The sequence below is a fragment of the Balaenoptera physalus genome (genome assembly GCF_965194825.1).
Source record: "Balaenoptera physalus genome assembly, chromosome: 2".
Taxonomy (NCBI): domain Eukaryota; kingdom Metazoa; phylum Chordata; class Mammalia; order Artiodactyla; family Balaenopteridae; genus Balaenoptera; species Balaenoptera physalus.
Window position 1 is genome coordinate 2,868,849 of NC_138883.1, and position 21,718 is coordinate 2,890,566.

A 21,718-nucleotide genomic window follows, 5' to 3' on the forward strand; every position below is an offset into this window, starting at 1 on the left:
GAATAAAATTTTAAATACCAGTTTTCTGGATCCTTATGAATTTATGAAAAATAGCTATGTATTAAATCTTACTTTGGATGCAAACATTTCAAACCCGTTTCATATTCATTTTTATGTTCTAACATATTAAAGAGTTCTTAATTTCAAGTATAAAATGCCACTCAATCACAAATTAGAGATTAAAACACAGGGTATTTTGTTTCCTTTCAAACTCCTAGAGAAAGACGGTTAAGGAGCAAGCAGTTCCTGTATCAAAAGATGCAATACTCAGGGGGGCAGGCCTCCAGCCTCAAGCCACTGGCACCTTTACTGCAGAGGCATCCTCCGAGGGAAGGCTGGGTCTCAGGGCTTTCAGAGGGCAGGCAGAGATGCATGCTGCTATCCTTGGTTTTCAAACTCATTATCGTTACTAAGCCATCAGGTGTAATGTCTATCACTTGCAAAGTTTAATGCTGGTTTTAAAAAAAAAAGTCAGATGCACACCAAAATACAGTGCCATGTAAGCAGAAGACAGTCCAATACACCTGTTACAGAATGAAATTGCTAAAGCCAAAAGTGAGTAAGTTCAGGGTGTTTTTGAATTTAATTACTTCACTGTCATGCAAAGCAAACAAGTAACAGCTGAAGAAGGAAATCCACACAAATTAAAATTTTCTAGTGACATACCTGTGTGTCATATGCTGTAAGAAGATGTATCTAAGCTTGATCAGGCAGGAAGAGATTTCAATAAAGAAAAAGCAAAGCAGCGTCAACCTTTTCCTTCTTCAGATAATGTAGTGGAGTCCCTTACCTAGGAAGTAACATATGTGGTTAACTCACATGTGGAAAATTTTAAAAACAGAATTTCAAAAATGGAAATTTCTAAAAAATGACAAAGTAAGAAGTTTAAGAGAAAACTTTTTTAACCATTCTATATAAACATGTGCTTTGGATTTTCTGCATTTTTTGAGTTGAACATAAATTACAAAGTCTGGATAACTTCGGATTATTTACACATAGAAAAGCACAGGAAACATGTATGGGCAGTTTCACAAGGTTATTATGCAAACACTAGTCCAACTACCACCAGACCAAGGAATGGTACACTGTTGCAACCAAAAAAAAGCTGGGTGCCTCTCCCTGATCCCAAACCCTTTCCTCCGCTCTAAGTAACAACTACCCTAACTATGGTTATCATTTCCTTGCTTTTCTTTAGATTTATCACCTAGGCACGTAGCTCCAACTGATAGTTTATTTTTGCCAGCTTCTGAATTTTACATAAACACAATCATACAGTGCGTCTTCTTCTGTCTTGCTTTGTTTTTGCTCCATTGTTTTTGCTGGCTCTGTTGTTAGTTTTCATTGCTTATAATATTCCATCATGCAATATACCACAATTTACTTATCCATTCCCCTGTCCCCTGGGTAATTTCTGCTTTGGAGCAAATATTAGCACTACTGAGATCTTTCTGGCACAACTATCTTAACCATATAGGCATATATTCCTCTAGTGTATACACCTACAAGTGTGACTGCTAGATTACTGGGTAAGTGTATATACAACTTTGCTACATAAGGCCAAACAAACTACTTCCCCAGGAGAGTGTAACAATTTACACTCCCACAAGAAGGTATGAGAGAGTTTCTGCTGCTCAACGTTTCCAAAATTTGTCAGACTATTTTTAATTCTTGCTAACTGAATGGCTATGTAGTGGTGTCCTAAGAATCCTTTATTATGTAAAATTTTATAATTATTTAGGAGAAAAACTCATGAAATTTTACATCTGACAATTGCTGCAATGGAGATTTAATTTTGCAACCAAGCATTCGTTCACTTTTGCGATGGTTACTGCACTCCAATTTCTCACCAGGTGTAACCCCCCAACTCTCAGTCCACCAGCTTCCAGAGACACTGGTTCCAACACCCAGGCACAAGGGGACGGGTGTCAGGGTGGGGTGGGGGCTGGCCGGTAAGAGCACCCTATTCCCGGCCAGAGTTTTTCATCTCTGTGAGCACACAACCAAAGTCAAAATGAATCGAGTCTTTTCTTCCTTCTCTGGGACTTAAAGAGATTTTCACTCTTTCCCAAAGAACCTGAACATGAGCACATGGGAGTGAAGAGGCTCTTTGAGAACAGAGCAAAAATGGAGGAAGATGCTGGGGAAGAAACTGACTCAACTGCAGCCAGCCCTGAGGCTTTTTAATTAGGTGATCAATAAATGCCCCTTTGCTTGTAACAGCTAAGGTCCAGTTACATCAGAAAGAGCCCTCACTGATATGACCACTCATTATAAAACATGTGTTTTAATTTACTCAGTAAGCCGCAGAGATCAATTAAGGTAACACACGATAATACATCCACATCCACACACACACACACACACACACACACACAGCCTCCATATTATTTCAATCACATTTTGTAAGTCAAATCAGTTTATCACCCAAACCTGAACTACAGTTCTTGCCAAATGGCAAGTTAACTCTGAATGCTTCTTTGGCAAGAGAATGAAAAATCAATAGCTGTAATTTATTTGTCCTTGTCTGCTATAAACACTTCACTAATTATACTATCCCTATTGGGTTTTAGTAACAAAGTTATGATAACCTCATAAAATAAATTAGGAGGTGTTCCCTGGTTTATTCTGAGGAAGTTATGTGGGTAAGATTGGAATTATTTCTTCCTTGAAAGTCTGGTGGAATTTAACAATGAAGCCATCTGTGCCTAAAAAATTTTAATTACTGATTCTATTTTTTTAATGGTTATAGGACTAGTGAAGGTTTCTATTTTTTCTGCAGCTACTTTTAGAAAGTTACATTTTTCAAGAAATTTGTTTATTTCATCTAAATTTCCATATTTACTGACATGATGCTATTTCCAATAATGTTTTATGATTTTTTATAGTCTACTGAATCCAAAGTAGCTTCTCTTTTTTTCCTTTCTTTTCATTGATTGTGCCTCCTCTTTTTTCTCCCTTATCTCACCAGAGGTTTGTCAATTTTACTAGACTATTCAAAGAACCAATCTGGGTGCTTTGTTGTTCTTTTCTACTGTAAAATTTCCATTTGCTTAATTCTGCTCTGATTTTCTTCCTTTGGGCTTTTTGGGTTTTTTTGGCTATTCTTTTTCAAATTTTTAATTAGAATGATACTTAGCCTACTAATTTTCAGCTTTTCTACCTTTCTAAAGCTATAAAATCTCTCTCCACGGACAGAGAGATTTGGCTGCATTCTACAAGTTTTGATGTATAGTATTTTCATTTTCAGCCAGTTAAAAGCATGTTCTAACTTCCATTATGTCATCTTCTTAGAATATTTTTAAACTATTCCTTTATTTTTAAGCTCTTAGGGATTTTATAATTATCTTTTTGTGACTGATTTACAGCTCAATTCCACTGAGGTCAGAGATTATAATCTGTATTATTATAATCTTTGAAACGTATTGCACTATGGCCTAGTATTGGTCAATTTTTAGAAATGTCTTCTGTGTGCCTGAAAATAAAGTATACGTTGCAGGTTTTGGATGGAATGTTATTTATACGTATATCAGACCAAGGGTATTGATCCTATGTAAAACATCTGTGCTTACAGAATTTTTTAAATTTTTGGCCTGCTTATTCTATCAGTTACTGAGACTTGTGTTGGAATCTCCACGATAACTGTAAATTTCTCAATTTTTTCCTTGTACTTATGCAAATTCTAGTTTGGATACTCTGAAGTCATATTATTAGGCTTCTCCACATTGAGAATTATTACGACTCTCTTTTGAATTGAACCTTTTACCATTACAACCCATGACAGAGACTACAGGTTGACCAAACTTGCTTCTTTTACTTCCTGGGCACAAAGCTAGATTGTATTTCCCAACCTCCCCTGCAGTTAAGTTTGGTTATACGACCTGGGCTCCCCCTAACGGAATGTGATCGTAACGTACCCCCCCCCTCAGGCCTAGCCCGTGAATACTGGTGTGAGTCTCCATACTCCCCCAAATGCAGAGGCTCCTGCAGAGTATTCCAAGTCCTAAGAGATGGCACAGTCACAGGTAGAAGAAGCTGAATCCCCAAATGACCATCTGGAAAGCAATCTGCCAACCAGGACTATCTGTACTGGACTTTGTGTAAGAAACGAATTTGCTTATAATAAACTACTGAATGTTTTGTTATAGGAACTAGTTGCCAACTCTATTAAGTGAAATGACACTCATTATCTCTAGTACTGTTTTTTTTGCCTTAAACTGTATTTTTTCTGACACTATACAACCTTGCTTTTGGCTAGTGTTTGCATAGTTTATTTTTTTCATCATTTTTCTTTCAACATCTCTTAATCCTCATGTTCTAGGTGGGTCTCTATAAACAGTATACAGTTGGATTTTTAAAATATCTTACTTGATATCTTTGTCTTTTAATTGGAACACTTACGCTATTTACACTGGAAATAATTACTGACATTTAGATTTAACTCTATTATGTTACCAGGGGCTTTCTATTTGCTTCTTTTGGATTACTTGTTATCATTCTAGTCCCTGCTCCCCAGTCATCTGGAAATTACATATTGTTTCTATTCTTTTAGTAATTGCTTTAGAAATTATAATGTACAGGTTCTTACCAAAGTCCAATCTTAATCAATATATTTACCCTTCCCTTGGACAGCAAGGGCCTTAAAATATTAACTCCATTCATCATCTTTCCAACTTATATTCTACTGTTGTGTGTGTATGCATGTGTATATCTGTCATTATTAATGTTTTATACAATATTCATTCATTTTTTTAAAAAAGATACAGAATTCTTTCTTCTAGTGTACTGAAGCTATTACCTCAAGTCTTTTTGGCTTTCATTGCCTGTGTTGAGAAGTCTATTACTGTTCCTTTATAGGTAATCATGTGTTTCACTATGTGTTTGGGTGGATTTCTTTTTACTTAACCTGCCAGTCATTTGTTGAACATCTTGGATCTGTGGTTTGGCTTCTTTCATTATCTGTGGAAAATTTTCAGCCATTATCTCTTCCAATACTGCTTCTGCACCATCCTCTCTCCTCTCTCCTCAGAACCAATTATACATGTGTCAGAGCTCACTATTTCCAGTCTCCTGCCTTCCCTTTGTGTTTTCCACATTCCCATCTCTGTGTTTCACTCTCGTTTTTCTTCTTTTGATCTATTACTGTGGTGGATTACATTGATTGATTTTCCAATGTTAAGCCATTTTTCATTCCTGAGATAAATTAGATCATTATGTAACATCCTTTTTATATGCTGCCTAGTGGATTCTATTTGCTAAAATTTATGGAGGATGCTGTATATATGACAAATACTGCTTGGTGGTTTTTCCTTTATTATAATGTCTTTGTCTGGTTTTGCTTTCAGGATAAGGCTGGCCTTACAGAATGAGACAGGAAGCATTCGCTCGTCTTCTATTTTCTGAAAAAGTTTTTGTCAGATTTAGTATTCTTTCTTCTTTAAGTGTTTAATACTTATCAGTGAAGCTATCTGCGCCTGAAGATTTCTTTGAGGTAAGGATTTTAACTACAAATTCTTTAATAAATATATAGTTATGCTATACATTTGTTCTTGAGTGAGCTTTGGTGGTTTATGTTTTTCAAGGGGTTTGTTCATTTTATTTAGGTTGTCAAATTTATTGGCATAAAATTATTCACAATATTCCTTATTACCCATTCAACATCTGTAGGATCTGTAATAATATCCTCTTTTACATCCCTGATACTGGCAATTAATGTTTCTTTATTCCCCACTGATGAGAGATTTTTCTAGATATAATATACATCTTCAACTCATCACAGTTTACCTTCAAATAATATTATACCACTTGAGATACAGTAACACTGTACTTCCATTTCTCCCCTCCCAACCTTTGTGCTATTGTTATTTATTTACCTCTACAAGTATTATAAATCCCAAAATACATTGTTATTTTTGCTTTAAATAATCAATTAAAAAAAGATTAAAAGTGTGAATATCTGCCAATTATTGACCATTTTTGGTTCTTTTCATTCCTTTGTGTAAAAATTTCCATCTGGTATCATATTGCTTCTACTTGAGCTTCCTTTAAAATTTCTTGTAGTTGTAGTTCTGCTGGCAATAAATTCTGTCAGCACTTCTTGGCCTAGAAATTTTGATTTCACTTTCACTTCTGAAAGATATTTTCACTGGGTACAGAATTCTAAATTAACAGGTTTCTTCCTTTCACTACTTTAAAAACAGCACTGTTGTCTCCTGGCTTACACAAGTTCTGGACAGAAGTCTTCTGACGTTATTTTTGTTCCTCTGTAACATGTCTTCTTTTCTTCTTGCTGCTTTTTATGATTTTTTTCTCTTCATCACTGGTTTTTCAGCAATTGGATTACGTGGCACGTTGGTATGATTTTCTCTCTTTGCTCTATTTGGGGTTTGTGAGCATCATGGTTTGCAGTCTTCAAAAAATCTGGACATTTTTCAAGCACTATTTCTTCAAATACCATTTCCATTCTCTCCTCTTCTTCTAGAACTCCAGTTACACATATCTTGAAACAGTTGATTTTGTCTCACAGGTCACTAATGCTCTGTTATTTTGTTCAATCTTCTTTATTCTTTCTACCATATTTTGGATAGCTTCTACTGCTATGTCTTTTTTTAAAAATAAATTTATTTATTTATCTTATTTATTTTTGGCTGCACTGGGTCTTCGTTGCTGTTAATGGGCTTTCTCTAGTTGCAGCGAGTGGGGGCTACTCTTCGCTGCGGTGCACGGCCTTCTCATTGCGGTGGCTTCTCTTGTTGCGGAGCACGGGCTCTAGGCGCATGGGCTTCAGTAGTTGTGGCTTGCGGGCTCTAGAGCGCAGGCTCAGTAGTTGTGGTGCACGGGCTTAGCTGCTCTGCAGCACATGGGATCTTCTCGGACCAGGGATCAAACCCATGTCCCCTGCGTTGGCAGGAGTATTCTTAACCACTGTGCCACCAGGGAAGTCCTCTATTGCTATGTCTTGAAGTTCACTGATCTTTCCTTCTGTACAGCCAATTTGCTGTTAATCTATTGTATTTTTCACTTCTCTATTATATTTTTCATCTCTAGAAGTCCTAGTTCAGTCTTTTTCATATCACTCACTCATTATGCTCATTTTCCTCATGAATATGTAGAACTTATTTATAATAGTTATTTTAATGCCCCTGTCTGCTAATTTCATCATCTGTTATTTCTGGGTTTCTATTGATTGATTTTCCTCCTGGTTAATATCATATTTTCTTGCTTCTTTGCATACCTGGTAATTTTTATTAGATGCTGGACACAAACTTTTTTACATTGTTGGGTGCTGGATTTTATCATAATATCCTTTTAAATATAGTTGGGGCTTTGTTCTGGGAATGCAGTTAAGTTACCTGCAATCAGTTAGGGCAAGTCTGCAGCAGTCTTTTAGTCCAGGGCTGATTCAGTCCCGTTACTAAGGTGATACCCTTCTGAGGAATCTACTTGATGCCCTAAATGAAAAAGCTGCTCTGAACCCACCCTCACAAAGATTAAAAAACAAGCTTTAAAAGGACCTAACTGATACCACCCTGGGTGGTGGGAACACAAACTATCTCAGCTCTGTGTGATGTCCAAAAAGTGTTGAGTCCACTCCTTTCTGGTGCTTCTTTTCCTTGCTTTGAGGTGTTTCCCCTGATGTACGTGTAGATCAGCACTCGGCCCAAATCTCAGGGGGTCCTTCTGCAGATCTCTGGAGTTCTCTAAGTAGCTCCCTACTCCCTATACTTCGCCCCTCAAATCCTAGCTGCCTTGTGCTCTCCAAACTCTGATCTCTGTTTTGCTACTTCAGTAAGGCTAGTGGACTCTGGTTTCGCTCTCCCTGTCCTGTAATGTAGAAACTGTCTCTAGACCAGGACTGGCAAACTATGGCCTGAGGACCAAATCCAACTTGCTACTATTTTATAAATAAAGTTTTATTGGAACACGTCCACGGCCATTCATTTACATACTTAGTATGAAAGCAGCCACAGACAAGCCATGGTTAAAAGTCATAATTTTTATGAAGAAATAGTCTAGAACTCATGAAACTCAAATTAATTTAACAATCCAACACATTCAAATTCACGAAGCACCCTCACACACTTCCCTCCCCACTCTGTCCTTCTGACCCGGCCTTGGGTGTGAGTCTACCTCCCCCAGCTTGGCTCAGCAGGCCCTGCTCTGCCGAGAGCCAGCCTCCCTCAACACCAGGGTGGGCTTGCAAGCTCTGCTCCACTGGTGCCCTTTCTGCTCTTGTGTTCATGCTCCTTCTCTCCAATCCCCTCCACTGTCCTGTCAGACACTTCATCCCCAAGACTACATTCACATGTCTTGAAATCTACTATTCACACTAACTCTTGGCACTTGACGAGGTGCCAGGCACACACGGCAAGCACTTGCTTTCTGGGGAATTAAACTCCTTTTAATTAAAGTGGACTTAAACTCGCATATTCCTGTGAACCTTCCCTTCCCAGGGAAAGTGACCCTCCTCAAACCCTGGTCTGTACTGTACGAGGACGCCCATCACAACACGTACAAGCCTGTACCAGCCTTGCTTCCTTCTCCCTCCCACCTGACTGTGAGCCTCCTGAAGACACAACTGTGTCTCCGTCAGGTTTGTATCCTCAGCACTTAGAAAGTGCCTACCACACAGGAAGCACTGAATACACGTTAGTCACAGTTTTTATTAGTTAGTATTAATTTAATCTTGTAGTTATTCATTTATTCCTCACAACTCGACAAATACCTTTCTCCTTTTTCCACTCCATTGTAGAGATGAGGAAACTGAAACACAAAGATTCAGCAACTTCGCAACATTACACATTAGCAAGTCAGGGATCGGTCTGCCCCTCGAACCCATGTGCTTAACAACCGTGTCTGTTACCAGATAGAGTGCACCAACAAAGGCGTGCTCACTGACTCAGGATGTCGTGGGAATCAATACAGATTTATGCTGCAAAATCGGATTTGCCATTTGCACACTCAAATTATCTTTAAAATGTTATCCAGGAGACAGCAGAAGCAAGAAGAACTACAATCTTGCAGTCTGTGGAACAAAAACCACATTCACAGAAAGATAGACAAGATGAAAAGGCAGAGGGCTATGTACCAGATGAAGGAACCAGATAAAACCCCAGAAAAACAACTAAATGAAGTGGAGATAGGCAACCTTCCAGAAAAAGAATTCAGAATAATGATAGTGAAGATGATCCAGGACCTCGGAATAAGAATGGAGGCAAAGATTGAGAAGATGCAAGAAATGTTTAACAAAGACCTAGAAGAATTAAAGAACAAACAAACAGAGAGGACCAATACAATAACTGAAATGAAAACTACACTAGAAGGAATCAATAGCAGAATAACTGAGGCAGAAGAACAGATAAGTGACCTGGAAGGCAGAATGGTGGAAGTCACTGCTGCAGAACAGAATAAAGAAAAAAGAATGAAAAGAAATGAAACAGCCTAAGAGACCTCTGGGACAACATTAAACGCAACAACATTTGCATTATAGGGGTCCCAGAAGGAGAAGAGAGAGAGAAAGGACCTGAGAAAATATTTGAAGAGATTATAGTCAAAAACTTCCCTAACATGGGAAAGGAAATAGCCACCCAAGTCCAGGAAGTGCACAGAGTCCCATACAGGATAAACCCAAGGAGAAACACGCCGAGACACAAAGCAATCAAATTGGCAAAAATTAAAGACAAAGAAAAATTATTGAAAGCAGCAAGGGAAAAACGACAAATAACATACAAGGGAACTCCCCTAAGGTTAACAGCTGATTTCTCAGCAGAAACTCTACAGGCCAGAAGGGAGTGGCATGATATACTTAAAGTGATGAAAGGGAAGAACCTACAACCAAGATTACTCTACCCAGCAAGGATCTCATTCAGATTCGTTGGAGAAATCAAAAGTTTTACAGACAAGCAAAAGCTAATAGAATTCAGCACCACCAAACCAGCTCTACAACAAATGCTAAAGGAACTTCTCTAAGTGGGAAACACAAGAGAAGAAAAGGACCTACAAGAACAAACCAAAAACAATTAAGAAAATGGTCATAGGAACATACATATCGATAATTACCTTAAACGTGAATGCATTAAATGCTCCAACCAAAAGACACAGGCCCTCTGAATGGATACAAAAACAAGACCCATCTAGATGCTGTCTACAAGAGACCCACTTCAGATCTAGGGACACATACAGAATGAAAGTGAGGGGATGGAAAAAGATATTCCAGGCAAATGGAAATCAAAAGAAAGCTGGAGTAGCAATACTCTTATCAGATAAAATAGACTTTAAAATAAAGAATGTTACAAGAGACAAGGAAGGACACTACATAATGATCAAGGGATCAATCCAAGAAGAAGATATAACAATTATAAATATATATGCACCCAACATAGGAGCACCTCAATACATAAGGCAACTGCTAACAGCTATAAAAGAGGAAATCGACAGTAACACAGTAATAGTGGGGGACTTTAACACTTCACTTACACCAATGGACAGATCATCCAAAATGAAAATAAATAAGGAAACAGAAGCTTTAAATGACACAATAGACCAGATAGATTTAATTGATATTTATAGGACATTCCATGCAAAAACAACAGATTACACGTTCTTCTCAAGTGCGCATGGAACATTCTCCAGGATAGATCACATCTTGGGTCATAAATCAAGCCACAGTAAATTTAAGAACATTGAAATCATATCAAGCAACTTTTCTGACCACAACGCTATGAGATTAGAAATGAATTACAGGGAAAAAAACGTAAAAAACACAAACACATGGAGGCTAAACAATACGTTACTAAATAACCAAGAGATCACTGAAGAAATCAAAGAGGAAATCAAAAAATACCTGGAGACAAATGACAATGAGAACACGATGATCCAAAACCTATGGGATGCAGCAAAAGCAGTTCTAAGAGGGAAGTTTATAGCTATACAAACCTACCTCAAGAAACAAGAAAAATCTCAAATAAACAATCTAACCTTACACCTAAAGGAACTAGAGAAAGAAGAACAAACAAAACCCAAAGTTAGCAGAAGGAAAGAAATCATAAAGATCAGAGCAGAAATAAATGAAACAGAAACAAAGAAAACAGTAGCAAAGATCAATAAAACTAAAAGCTGGTTCTTTGAGAAGATAAACAAAATTGATAAACCATTAGCCAGACTCATCAAGAAAAAGAGGGAGAGGACTCAAATCAATAAAATTAGAAATGAAAAAGGAGAAGTTACAACGGACACCGCAGAAATACAAAGCATCCTAAGAGACTACTACAAGCAACTCTATGCCAATAAAATGGACAACCTGGAAGAAATGGACAAATTCTTAGAAAGGTGTAACCTTCCAAGAATGAACCAGGAAGAAATAGAAAATATGAACAGACTACTCACAAGTAATGAAATTGAAACTGTGATTAAAAATCTTCCAACAAACAAAAGCCCAGGACCAGATGGCTTCACAGGTGAATTCTATCAAACATTTAGAGAAGAGCTAACACACATCCTTCTCAAACTCTTCCAAAAAATTGCGGAGGACGAAACACTCCCAAACTCATTCTATGAGGCCACCATCACCCTGATACCAAAACCAGACGAAGATACTACAAAAAAAGAAAATTACAGACCAATATCACTGATGAATATAGACGCAAAAATCCTCAACAAAATATTAGCAAACAGAATCCAACAACACATTAAAAGGATCATACACCATGATCAAATGGGATTTATCCAGGGATGCAAGGATTCTTCAATATACGTAAATCAATCAATGTGATAAACCATATTAACAAATTGAAGAATAAAAACCATATGATCATCTCAATAGATGCAGAAAAAGCTTTTGACAAAATTCAACACCCATTTATGATAAAAACTCTCCAGAAAGTGGGCATAGAGGGAACCTACCTCAACATAATAAAGGCCATTAAAAAAAAAAATGTTATCCAGTAGTCCAAATTCCTCCCTGGTCTCTTGAGGAACTAAAATAATGACATTCAGCAACTTGTCCAAAGTCAGAGTCACCAGGACTGAAACCCAGGTCTCACAGACCAGCACTGCCTCCGTGGTAGCTTGTCACGATGGCTCTGACACCTGTAAGCTCACATCCTGGGCAATCACCTAATACCTTAGCAATAAGCAAAATACACATCTCAGAATTCCCAAGACATCAGTAATGCCTAGCAGATGCATTTGTCCCTTTTTTTAAACCAAGCACCTTTTTTCATTGCTTTGAATTTCAGCATTGACATCCCTGGGTTTATGTATTCCCTTAGGACTAACAAATGGCACTCACAACCAGATGCACCAAAAAAAAGCACCTTTAGCTGAACCAAGTAAGGCCATTTCAGACTTCAAGGAAGGTACTGAGACCTTGGCTAGGCTAAAATGAATTTTCTCACATCATTTAAATAATCATTTGCTTAGTTTCTAGCCACTTTAATATGAGAATTGACCAGCATTACTTTGCTTACTTTTGAAAAGCATTATCCAAATGGATTTGAACAAGGAGGAGGCAAGGAGCTACTCAAGAATAAAATGACTACCCCATGCCACTGGGTAATAGGGTTAAAACTACCCGTGGGTAAAATACGCCACGGTTTGGAACTACAAGGCAATGGTGAGTTTGGTTTCGTTTCTGGCCTTGTGATAGGTTTCTCTGAAGTCCTCCTCACCTGAAGTCATGACCAAACATCCATTACCACTGCATACCTACCTTAGTCTTAAAATACAAAATGTCAGAAATATTTTGACAGAGTCAAGTTGAAAATTTAAGATATCCAGTGAAATCTTAAATATCACTACGATCTCTTTGAATTTAATATTCTTCATGCTACATAAACCCTCTAGAATAAATCTACTTCCTAATCAAATGTGACCCCTGCTGCTAAGATTGCTAGACCCACCAGTACAAAGTTTCCTATGTGGCATCCGACTGATCATATTATTTTAACTTAGAGTTATACAAAAGCGTGAAACCTTTCCAGGTCACCCTGAAATTTTCATCTAATTGTTCTTTCAAATAAACTCTATTCTGCAGTGTTGGCTTTGGCTTAATATAGTTATGATTCACTGCAGTTTACTCAGTGAATTTAAATAGAGATTTGTTATGCAACATCAAATCCCTTAGGTTTCCCCCAAAATGAATCAATATTTTGAACACAAAATATTCTACTGTCAACACCTTTTATACGAATAAAATGCCTACATTAATAAAATCTTCCATCAGAATAATATGAAAATAAATCTTTATTTGTAGGTTAAAGCAGTGCTGCTAAGCGACGCCAGCACAGACCCAGCAAGTTGAGAGCGCCCTGACGAAGCGCAGGGAGCGAGCACCTCCGCGCTGGGGCTCCGCGGCGCCCGGCACCACACCCTGCACACAGCACCCGGCTGAGTCCCAGGTGGTCCCGGGCAGTTGGGACAAAAGCTAGGCCTGTCTGACCCCAGGGGCCATAAGTGCCTGATAAATATTTTTGAATGGTAGGTCCCTTCTCACAGTCTAGCACCTGTCATGAGGAAAACGAAAGAGAATTTCCTATAAAGTATCCACAGCACCAGGGCAGGTTTTACTAGTTTCTCAAAACTTCCTCATTCTCCTCAAAAATCTCTATCCTTAAATTAGAAGGATCCATTTGAATCTGCTATCCCGACAATATATTTGTCCACTTACATGAAAAAGAACTTGAGGGAAGAGCAGAGGAAGGAAGGACCCATACAAAGTCATCTGTTCTTAGTAGTTTCCAACTCCTTGGAGGAGAGAGAAAACAGAAGTATTCAATCATTTGAAAAAATAGGAAGTTAGTCATGGAAGAAAGATTTCTTGGTTGAATGGGAAAACACTTGAAAACTTCCAAGACTGCCCTACAAAGGAAAGGTCAGTGCAGAGCACGACAACCCCCTCAGAGGAAAACTCTGGTGCCCAGTCTCACTCGGAACCCAGCATGTAGCCTAGTGCCGGGGTGGCGCAGGCACCGTGCCAGGAGCAGGGGACAAGGAGGGCAGGGCGCTGCCCCCCAGAGCTGCCGCCTGGGGGAGGGACACAAGTAACTGTGGGTGGGTGTGCGTGCACGAGACGTGAAAACTGCTGAAGGGAAGCACATGATGAATGCGCCAGTGACCCCCTGCGTGGGTGCAGGGAAGGCCTCCCTGAGGAGAGGGTGTCTAAGCGATAAACTGAAGGATGGGTAGGAATTAACTACTTCTGAAATTCTCAGATTAAAAAGTGGCTCCTACTGAACATCAACTCAATAGCTCATTTTATAGGTTTTACAGGGAAAAAAAATCCCATATAATTCTAGGGTATCGAACTTTTTGCTATACTTCTGCTTGATTTTAATGAGTGTGTACACATATGTATATATAATTAGTGTGTATACATTTATGTATATAGTAAGTGTATAACATATACATAAACACACTAACATATTTAGCACAAGGATGTAAATACATATACAAATATAATAATATACTATACTGATAAATATTAGTGCTTGATAAATATTAATAAATATTAATTGAATGAGAGGGTTGCTGGCCAGAGCTTAGAAAATGCGTTTGTTAAAAAGATACTTTTCGGACTTCCCTGGTGGTGCAGGGGTTAAGAATCCGCCTACCAACGCAGGGTACATGGGTTCGAGCCCTGGTCCAGGAAGATCCCACATGCCGCAGAGCAACTAAGCCCGTGCACCACAACTACTGAGCCTGCGCTCTAGAGCCCGCAAGCCACAACTACTGAGCCCGTGTGCCACAACTATTGAAGCCCACGCGCCTAGAGCCCGTGCGCCGCAGCAAGAGAAGCCCCCGCACCTCAACGAAGAGCAGTCCTGGCTCGCGGCAACTAGAGAAGAGCCCACGCGCAGCAACGAAGATCCAATGCGGACAAAAATAAAAAATATTTTAAAAAATAAAAATAAAAAGAGATACTTTTCAGGAATTCCCTGGTGGTCCAGTGGTTAGGACCCTGCGCTCTCATTGCCGAGGGCCCGGGTTCAATCCCTGGTTGGGGAACTAAGATCCCACAAGCTGTGAGGTGCGGCCAAAAAACAAGAAAAGAAAATTAAAAAGATGCTTTTCTTCTCACACTTTTTTCCAAGCAACAAACTAAAACCTGAACAGTAATTCACTTCCACGCATTAAATTACATTTCAAAAGTATCTTTATTAAAGGGGAAACAGGAGCTGTTTTTCCACAACTCATAACAGAAGCCTTGTTCTAAATTAATATTATAAACAGAGTTTTTAGATGAGCAAATCTGAACGTAGAAAATGAATTTGCTCTCCAAGATCTGTAGCTGCAAGCTGTAATAAGCCACGCTACTCATGATGATGAATGATAAAACTGTCCAGCGTTATTAGACGTTCTGAAAACCCCAGGCAGAATAAAAAAGGAAGCAACGTTCTTGTGGGTTTGGACTTAAGGTTCCAAGCTAAGAAAGATTCCTATACTCTGGCCAACAAGACCCATGGCTGGGGTTGGAGGATGAAGGTCACCCCGGGAGGCTGGACAGGAGCCCAGAGGCCAGGGCTCAGACACTCCCCTCTGGGGTGGGTTTCAGTGAAACAGAGGGCTGGCAGGGAGGGACTGAACGAAATAATTTCTTGAGGTTTTAACATTTCACAATCCATGTCTTCCATCATCGAGAGTATCAAGGAGGCGTGTCTTCACGGTGCGGCAAACCCAAGCCCCATCCTAACCCTTTCTCTGTGAGCTGAGCATTCAGGAACAAAAGTGGTCACTCAGAAGACAGAAGTCACCTCGTTACGCAGATGTCCTACGGCCGAGCACAAGCCGCAACGGAAGCACGTGAAAGGGGGGCTTACTCCGATCTGAGGGTCTGAAGACCCTTGCAAAATAACCCTAATTAATGAATCTGCCTGTGAAATGCCATTCTGTAACATATGCAGGGCTGTGAAATTGTCATTTTTAATTGAATATCATTTTTTTGACAAGTCAAGATACTTTCCTTCTTCAATTAAAGTAATTTTTATTCTTCTAAGCCAAAGAACAATTTAAATGAGATTATACTGTTGAATTCATTGTTAGTTGATCACAGGCTTCCAACACCAGTGCCTGATGCACGTACCGTAAATGAGCGGCTACTCCTCATCTGGACGTGAACAGGGGTCAACAGTTCGAGAGTGTGTCGGCTTTCCCTCTGGGGCTTTAGCGCCTCTAAACTCCCTGGGGAACTGAGCACCCTGCTGTTTGCGGAGGCGCTGGCTTTAGAGAGCTGATTATTAGGCTCTTAGGTAAGGCACCTAGCTTGCAGGAGTCCTCATTAAAAAAACAAAAAAACCCACAGTGTTTCCCAAGATTTAAAAGCAGGAATGTCCTCCACCTGAAAGGTTACTTCTAAGGCTCCCGATGCAGCTCTCTTGAAAGGTAATTTAATCTCACTTAAGTGGAATGATGCCTTGGGTCCTGGGCTCTTCATGCAGGGCCAAACCGTTCCAGATTTCCCCACATTCTACAACATGCCTCTAAGCAATGGGGTCCAGAAACTACTGGACCTATCCACTGGCCTTATTCCTTCTGTCCTCTTGGCTCACCACCTCCCCCCCCAAAACCTGCGACAGCCCTATCACTTTTCAGGGGCTTCGGACACTGCTGAGTTCCTGCTGTGTACCGAGCCAGCGATCCAACGCTGAGGGAGGGGCGGGCTGCCCTGCTGAAGCTCTCCATGCCGGGGCAGCAGCCAGGGGCCGAGAACTAGTTGTCCGATGGCCTCGAAGCCTGAGCAGGAGATGGGCAGCACAAGCCACGTCTGCGTCGGGACCACTGACCAGGCAGGTGGCTCGGATGGATTCGTGTAGGCCAGAGGCAGGCAAACTTGGGTCCACCGTCTTGTAACTAGTTTTACTGGAACACAGCCATGCTCAGTGGTTTACGTATGTCCTACAACAGCAGAGACCCAGGACTGGCCCACAAAGACTAAAACATTTACTATCTGGCCCACTACAGAAAAACTGTGCTGACCCCTGGTCTAGGCTGTCAGCAGCCCTTTCCTCTTTGGGCCATGCCTCGGCTTCCTTCCGCCCAGGAGGTCAGCTTCCGCGTGTGCACGCATGAAAGGGAACAGCGCACACCCACGGGAGGGCAGGCAGGAGCGCGAGTATGTGTGCGGTACGCGCGGTGGGGGAGGAACGCGCAGGCACAGCACGCGTCTGAACCTGCCCCCGCCCAGCAGACACCCCGTGCTCCATTCTCCTCCGACAGGGACCCAGCCAGAGATGTATTTCCCACTGTAGCACAGTCTCTGCCCCTCACATACTTTCCTTACTTCCCCTCCATGAAAACCCCGTTCAAGGCTCACCTCTGACCAAACACCCAGGGTGAACTCCCGTGCACATAACAGATGCTCCAAGCACTGCAGCCAAACCCAATTCAACCCGTCAGGTTATCACCTTCACGCTTCAATTTGAGTTCATGTATCAGCAAACATGGCCTGAGCGCCTACTAGGTCCTAGACACCCAGCACCACAGTTTAACATAATGCACAGGAATCCTAATCTTTCATTTGTACTTGTCTGTTGAATAAATTAGATTAAGAGTCTGATTATCATTTTGAGGTGATAAAAACTGTTCTGGATGAACAACTGGGAATATACTAAAAACTACTGAACTGTACACTATAACAGGGTAGAGTTTATGTTATGCAAATTATCTCCAAAAAGCTGTTATTAAAATTTTTTTCTAAGGTTAATCATTTTTTAAAAAACAGTAATTTCTTAAGCTTTCTACACCTAGCATGTAATAAAATGCCACGTCTAATACTGGTGAATGGAAACACTACAGACTGCAGTAAGTAGGCTTCGTAACAAGTCACCCCAACACGGAGCGGCCTAACCACCACTCGTCACGTTCACAGGCTCTGCGGGCTGGGGCTCTGCTGGACCGGGTACAGTGCCGACAGCACGCCTCAGCTGGGAAGCGAGAAAAGCGGAACCCAGAGTCGCCTGCCCAGCCATTCACTCGCCCGTCCCGGGGGGCTGCTGATTGGGGCCTTGCCATGTGCCCTTCCTGCCCGGGCTAGCTGGGCTTCACAGCATGGCTTTCCCCACAGCAAGTGTCCCCAGAAGAGAAGCCAGGCAAAAACTGAACCTTTTTTTTAAGACCTAGCTTGGAAGTCACACAGCATCACTTCTGCCCTACTACTGGGTGAGGCAGGTCACACACCTGGCCCAGGTTCATAGAGAAGGAACAGAGAGAGACCCACCTCCCGGCCAAAGTCCCACTGTGAGACAGTCCACAGGATGGGAGGTGCCACTGAGGCCATTTAGGAAAATACAGGCTGTAATACAAGCCCAATCTTCTTGAAGACTGGCAAATTAAAAATCTGGGTGAACCGGCATCTTGCACATCAAGCTGTATTTCAAGCCCTGTGAGCTGAACCTCTTATTACTTGCAATAAGCTGTGACTCGTAAGCTGCACCTAATATTGCTATGTTGTTCTGCCTTAGTAAATACAGTATCATGACCTTGATTCGATAGGTGATGATTCAAGTTCAACCCTGGAGACCGCTGGGCACTTAGCTTCGCTGGAAAATACCGTAGGCAGGCGGAAGTGCAGCTGTGGAGGAAGAATTCATCTCGACACCCAGGCTGTGTGCTCCGGTGCACCCGCTGCCCATCACTCAGCACAGCACGCGGCCTGGGGGTACAGGGTGCGCCCTCCCCCACCCCCATCCCTGAAGTCTGCAGCACAGTGAGCAGGAGCTGCTCAATGGCTGATGGAGGAAAGAAGGAAGGGAAGGTAGGAGTTTTTAAAATTACAAATTAGAGAGTGCTATTCCAGTTATCATGATAGGCCTCTTTTCCGTCAGAGGAAAGCAAAAAACAGTGAACTGAGAGCAAACCTCTTCTGTCAGGAAAGCGATCCTGAGGAGGATAGAGAGCCAGGTTTCTGATCCCAGATCTGGTTCTCACCTGCTTTGGGACCTTAACCAAGTGGCATAACTTCTCTGGGCCTCAGTTTCCTCATCTGTAAAATAAAGGGAGTGAATTAGATGAAGATTCCTAACTTCCTCATTCCCAACAGGTGAGTCACTGCAACACACCCACTGACGTGAGCCTGAGAGGTCAACTCTCCTTCAAGTTGAAAGTTCAAACGATATGATCTGAATGTTTGTTAACAACAAAAATGAGCTCTCTGCAAGGGTGAACTGTCCTCCCGAACCGGTGGGGCTAAGCTCAGGAACGAGGGCCTCAGCAGCCATCCTCGTCCCCAGGGCTGCCTCAGACCTCAGCCCCCCAGGCAGCAGGCTGTCTGGGCGCCTTTTACAAAATATTAGCAAACAGATACTTCAGTCCCACGCAATCAAGATATCAATACAGTTTAAATGCACAGGGCAACTGGTTTTCAAACAAACTATGCTACACATATTTCTAACAACCAGCAAACGATCCTTTGGTAATGAAGAGAATAGGCCTTCGTCTATTATTTTCACAAGTTTGGCACTTTGAGTGTGGGTCTTTCTAACTTGGGCCTCCCCCTCCAAAGCCAACCATCCTGATATCCTGGAAGCAGAAATAGGCAGGGCCCCCTCTCTGGAAGTCAGGCTCTTCTGGCGCCCTGGGGTGTGTTGCTGGAAAGAAGCCCTGCAGATGGAGAGAGCTCTGCCAGAACCTCACCAGCACACAGGGCTGCAGCCATGCTTTGGGTATGTCAAGGACTGCCAGCCCCCAGGAGGCATGGACGTGCCAGTCCGTTCTACGCTGCCCGCACACGGAGGGCTGGGATACTGCATGCACACAGGCTAGTCCCCAACCTCAAGCAGAAAACCATCTCTCAGCCACAGTCTGTTGCCAGGAACCAAGAGACCAAGGCAGATGTCACCAGAGGAAGAACTGGGCCAAAAGGACAACTCTGGTAAACGAAGAGAAAGGATGTGCTGCTCAAGGGAAGCTGAATTTATTTACACTGATCATGAATGTAGGCTCTCAGCTGGAACATCTCACTTAAAATGCCAGAAGGTTCAGAACCCATTCATAAGCTTTTCAGAATGCATGCAGTCGCCATGGTAACCATGACATTATATTTCTAGGCGTTGCACATGTAACGCACACATGTAACATGCATTACCACCCGTAATGCATTTAATACTGTTTGGGGCCACCAATTCATAGCAAAATAAATCTGAGTTCTGACTCTCAGCCTGCCTCTTAGACAAACAAAGCAGAACAGCTGGAGGTAGCATCCAACTCACCCCAGGATGAGGACAGGGCTGCACACGCTGAAAAGGCTCATCTGAAGGCAGATGAGAACCAAGGAGAGCAGACTGCATCAGCCTCCACCACATGGTTGAGATTTTATAAAACAAAATGTTCCATGCCAGATTCATGAAACTGTCGTTGCTTAAGTTAAAGAAACCAACATACTACATCCATAGCTACATCTCTGGAATTCGACCATGTTTAGCAAGTCAAAGAAAAAGCAGATCTCTTTAAAGAACATCTTTAATTTATTTAGAGGGCATTTGTCAACACAAATAAGGTAGTTGTTCAAATGTCCAGACTGTCTTTAATACAAAATCAAAGTTTTATTTCTCAGGTTCAGAAGAGATCTACTCAGTCATAATTCTTTACCTTCATCAGGGACATTGATAAACATTTAAAATACACATCATGCATGGTTTTTAAAGTCCCTTACCTTCTCATAATCCACCATGAACACAGAGGAGAAAACAAAATTACCGTGCACAACCTGCAAAGGCATCTTCAGCCTCACATCCCCAGGCAGCCCACTGCATCGGGAACTTATCAGAGCCGCTGCAGGACATGCCTGTGCTGGCACAGTGTCCACAAAACTGCCTCTGTCCTCCTCACTAAACGGCTAAGTCCAGGGGAGCGTCACCTTCATTACCCCTCCTTCAGACTGCAGGCCACAGGTAGCAGCTGTGAAGGGGAGCAAAAGACCTCCCCGCCGGTTGTTGCCATATTAACAGAGACTTTGGCAACCGCTGCATTGCAGTCTTTCTGCAAGCTACCAACCTCAGAAGCAAGAGCGCTGGAGAGAGACTCTCCAGCACAGGAAGCTGCCTTTTGCATCACAAAGATTTTGTAAAGATCTTTTTTAAAAACGTTGCAAAAACCTTGGGGGGAGCATTTCTAGATTTCCAACCTGTTTCCAAAAGGCTGACTAGTTTGTGGTGTTCACTGGAGGATGGCTTTGACAGTGAACTGTGCTGGGTGAAAATGCAGAAATCAATGAAACGTGCGTGACGACACACCATCTTTAATGCTCAGGTAGTCCCGGTGAGAGTCCTGCACACCTGCTGCCTACCACCAGCTTCAGAGCCCGACGGAGGAGCTCCTGGGAACCAGCCAGGACTTTCACTCCAGAAGATGCAAGCGCAGCAAGCACTTCTAGTGCCTCAGTGGCAGCAATCACCTTGAACACTCAGCTACCTTCACAGACAGCGCACTTGAAATATTAAACCATTGCCCGTACAACCAAACTCAGAAAAAGACACTTAAGATAGTGGCATGCTTACTAAGTGACCTTTCATCTTCGTTGCTTCATTCAGTTTACTTAGTGAGCATTAACCACATGCTATCTGTGAAAGGACATGAGTAAGGCCGAGCTCGCTGTCCTGATGGCGAGGGGCTCTCCAGTGGGGTGACACATGGAGGACAAGTCATTCCAGGCTGGAGGACTGGGATGCGGGGGAGGGCAGCGCAGCCGGGGAGACAGAACTGGAGCTGGTGTGGGGTTCCAGGGCAAGGT

General features: G+C 41.7%; 1 protein-coding gene across 3 annotated transcripts in view; it reads right to left on the reverse strand.

The window, feature by feature from the left end:
* TRAF3 (TNF receptor associated factor 3) overlaps positions 1-21,718 on the reverse strand; it is a 116,568-nt gene that overhangs the window by 53,870 nt on the left and 40,980 nt on the right. For 2 of the 3 annotated variants that reach the window (XM_082451082.1, XM_082451080.1), the window contains exon 2: positions 667-790. In XM_082451082.1, the coding sequence (XP_082307208.1) occupies positions 667-677 (11 nt within the window). In that variant the 5' untranslated portion in view covers positions 678-790. Of the gene's footprint in view, positions 1-666; positions 791-18,918; positions 18,974-21,718 lie in introns of all 3 variants that reach the window. The other variant, XM_082451081.1, reaches the window with a different exon arrangement.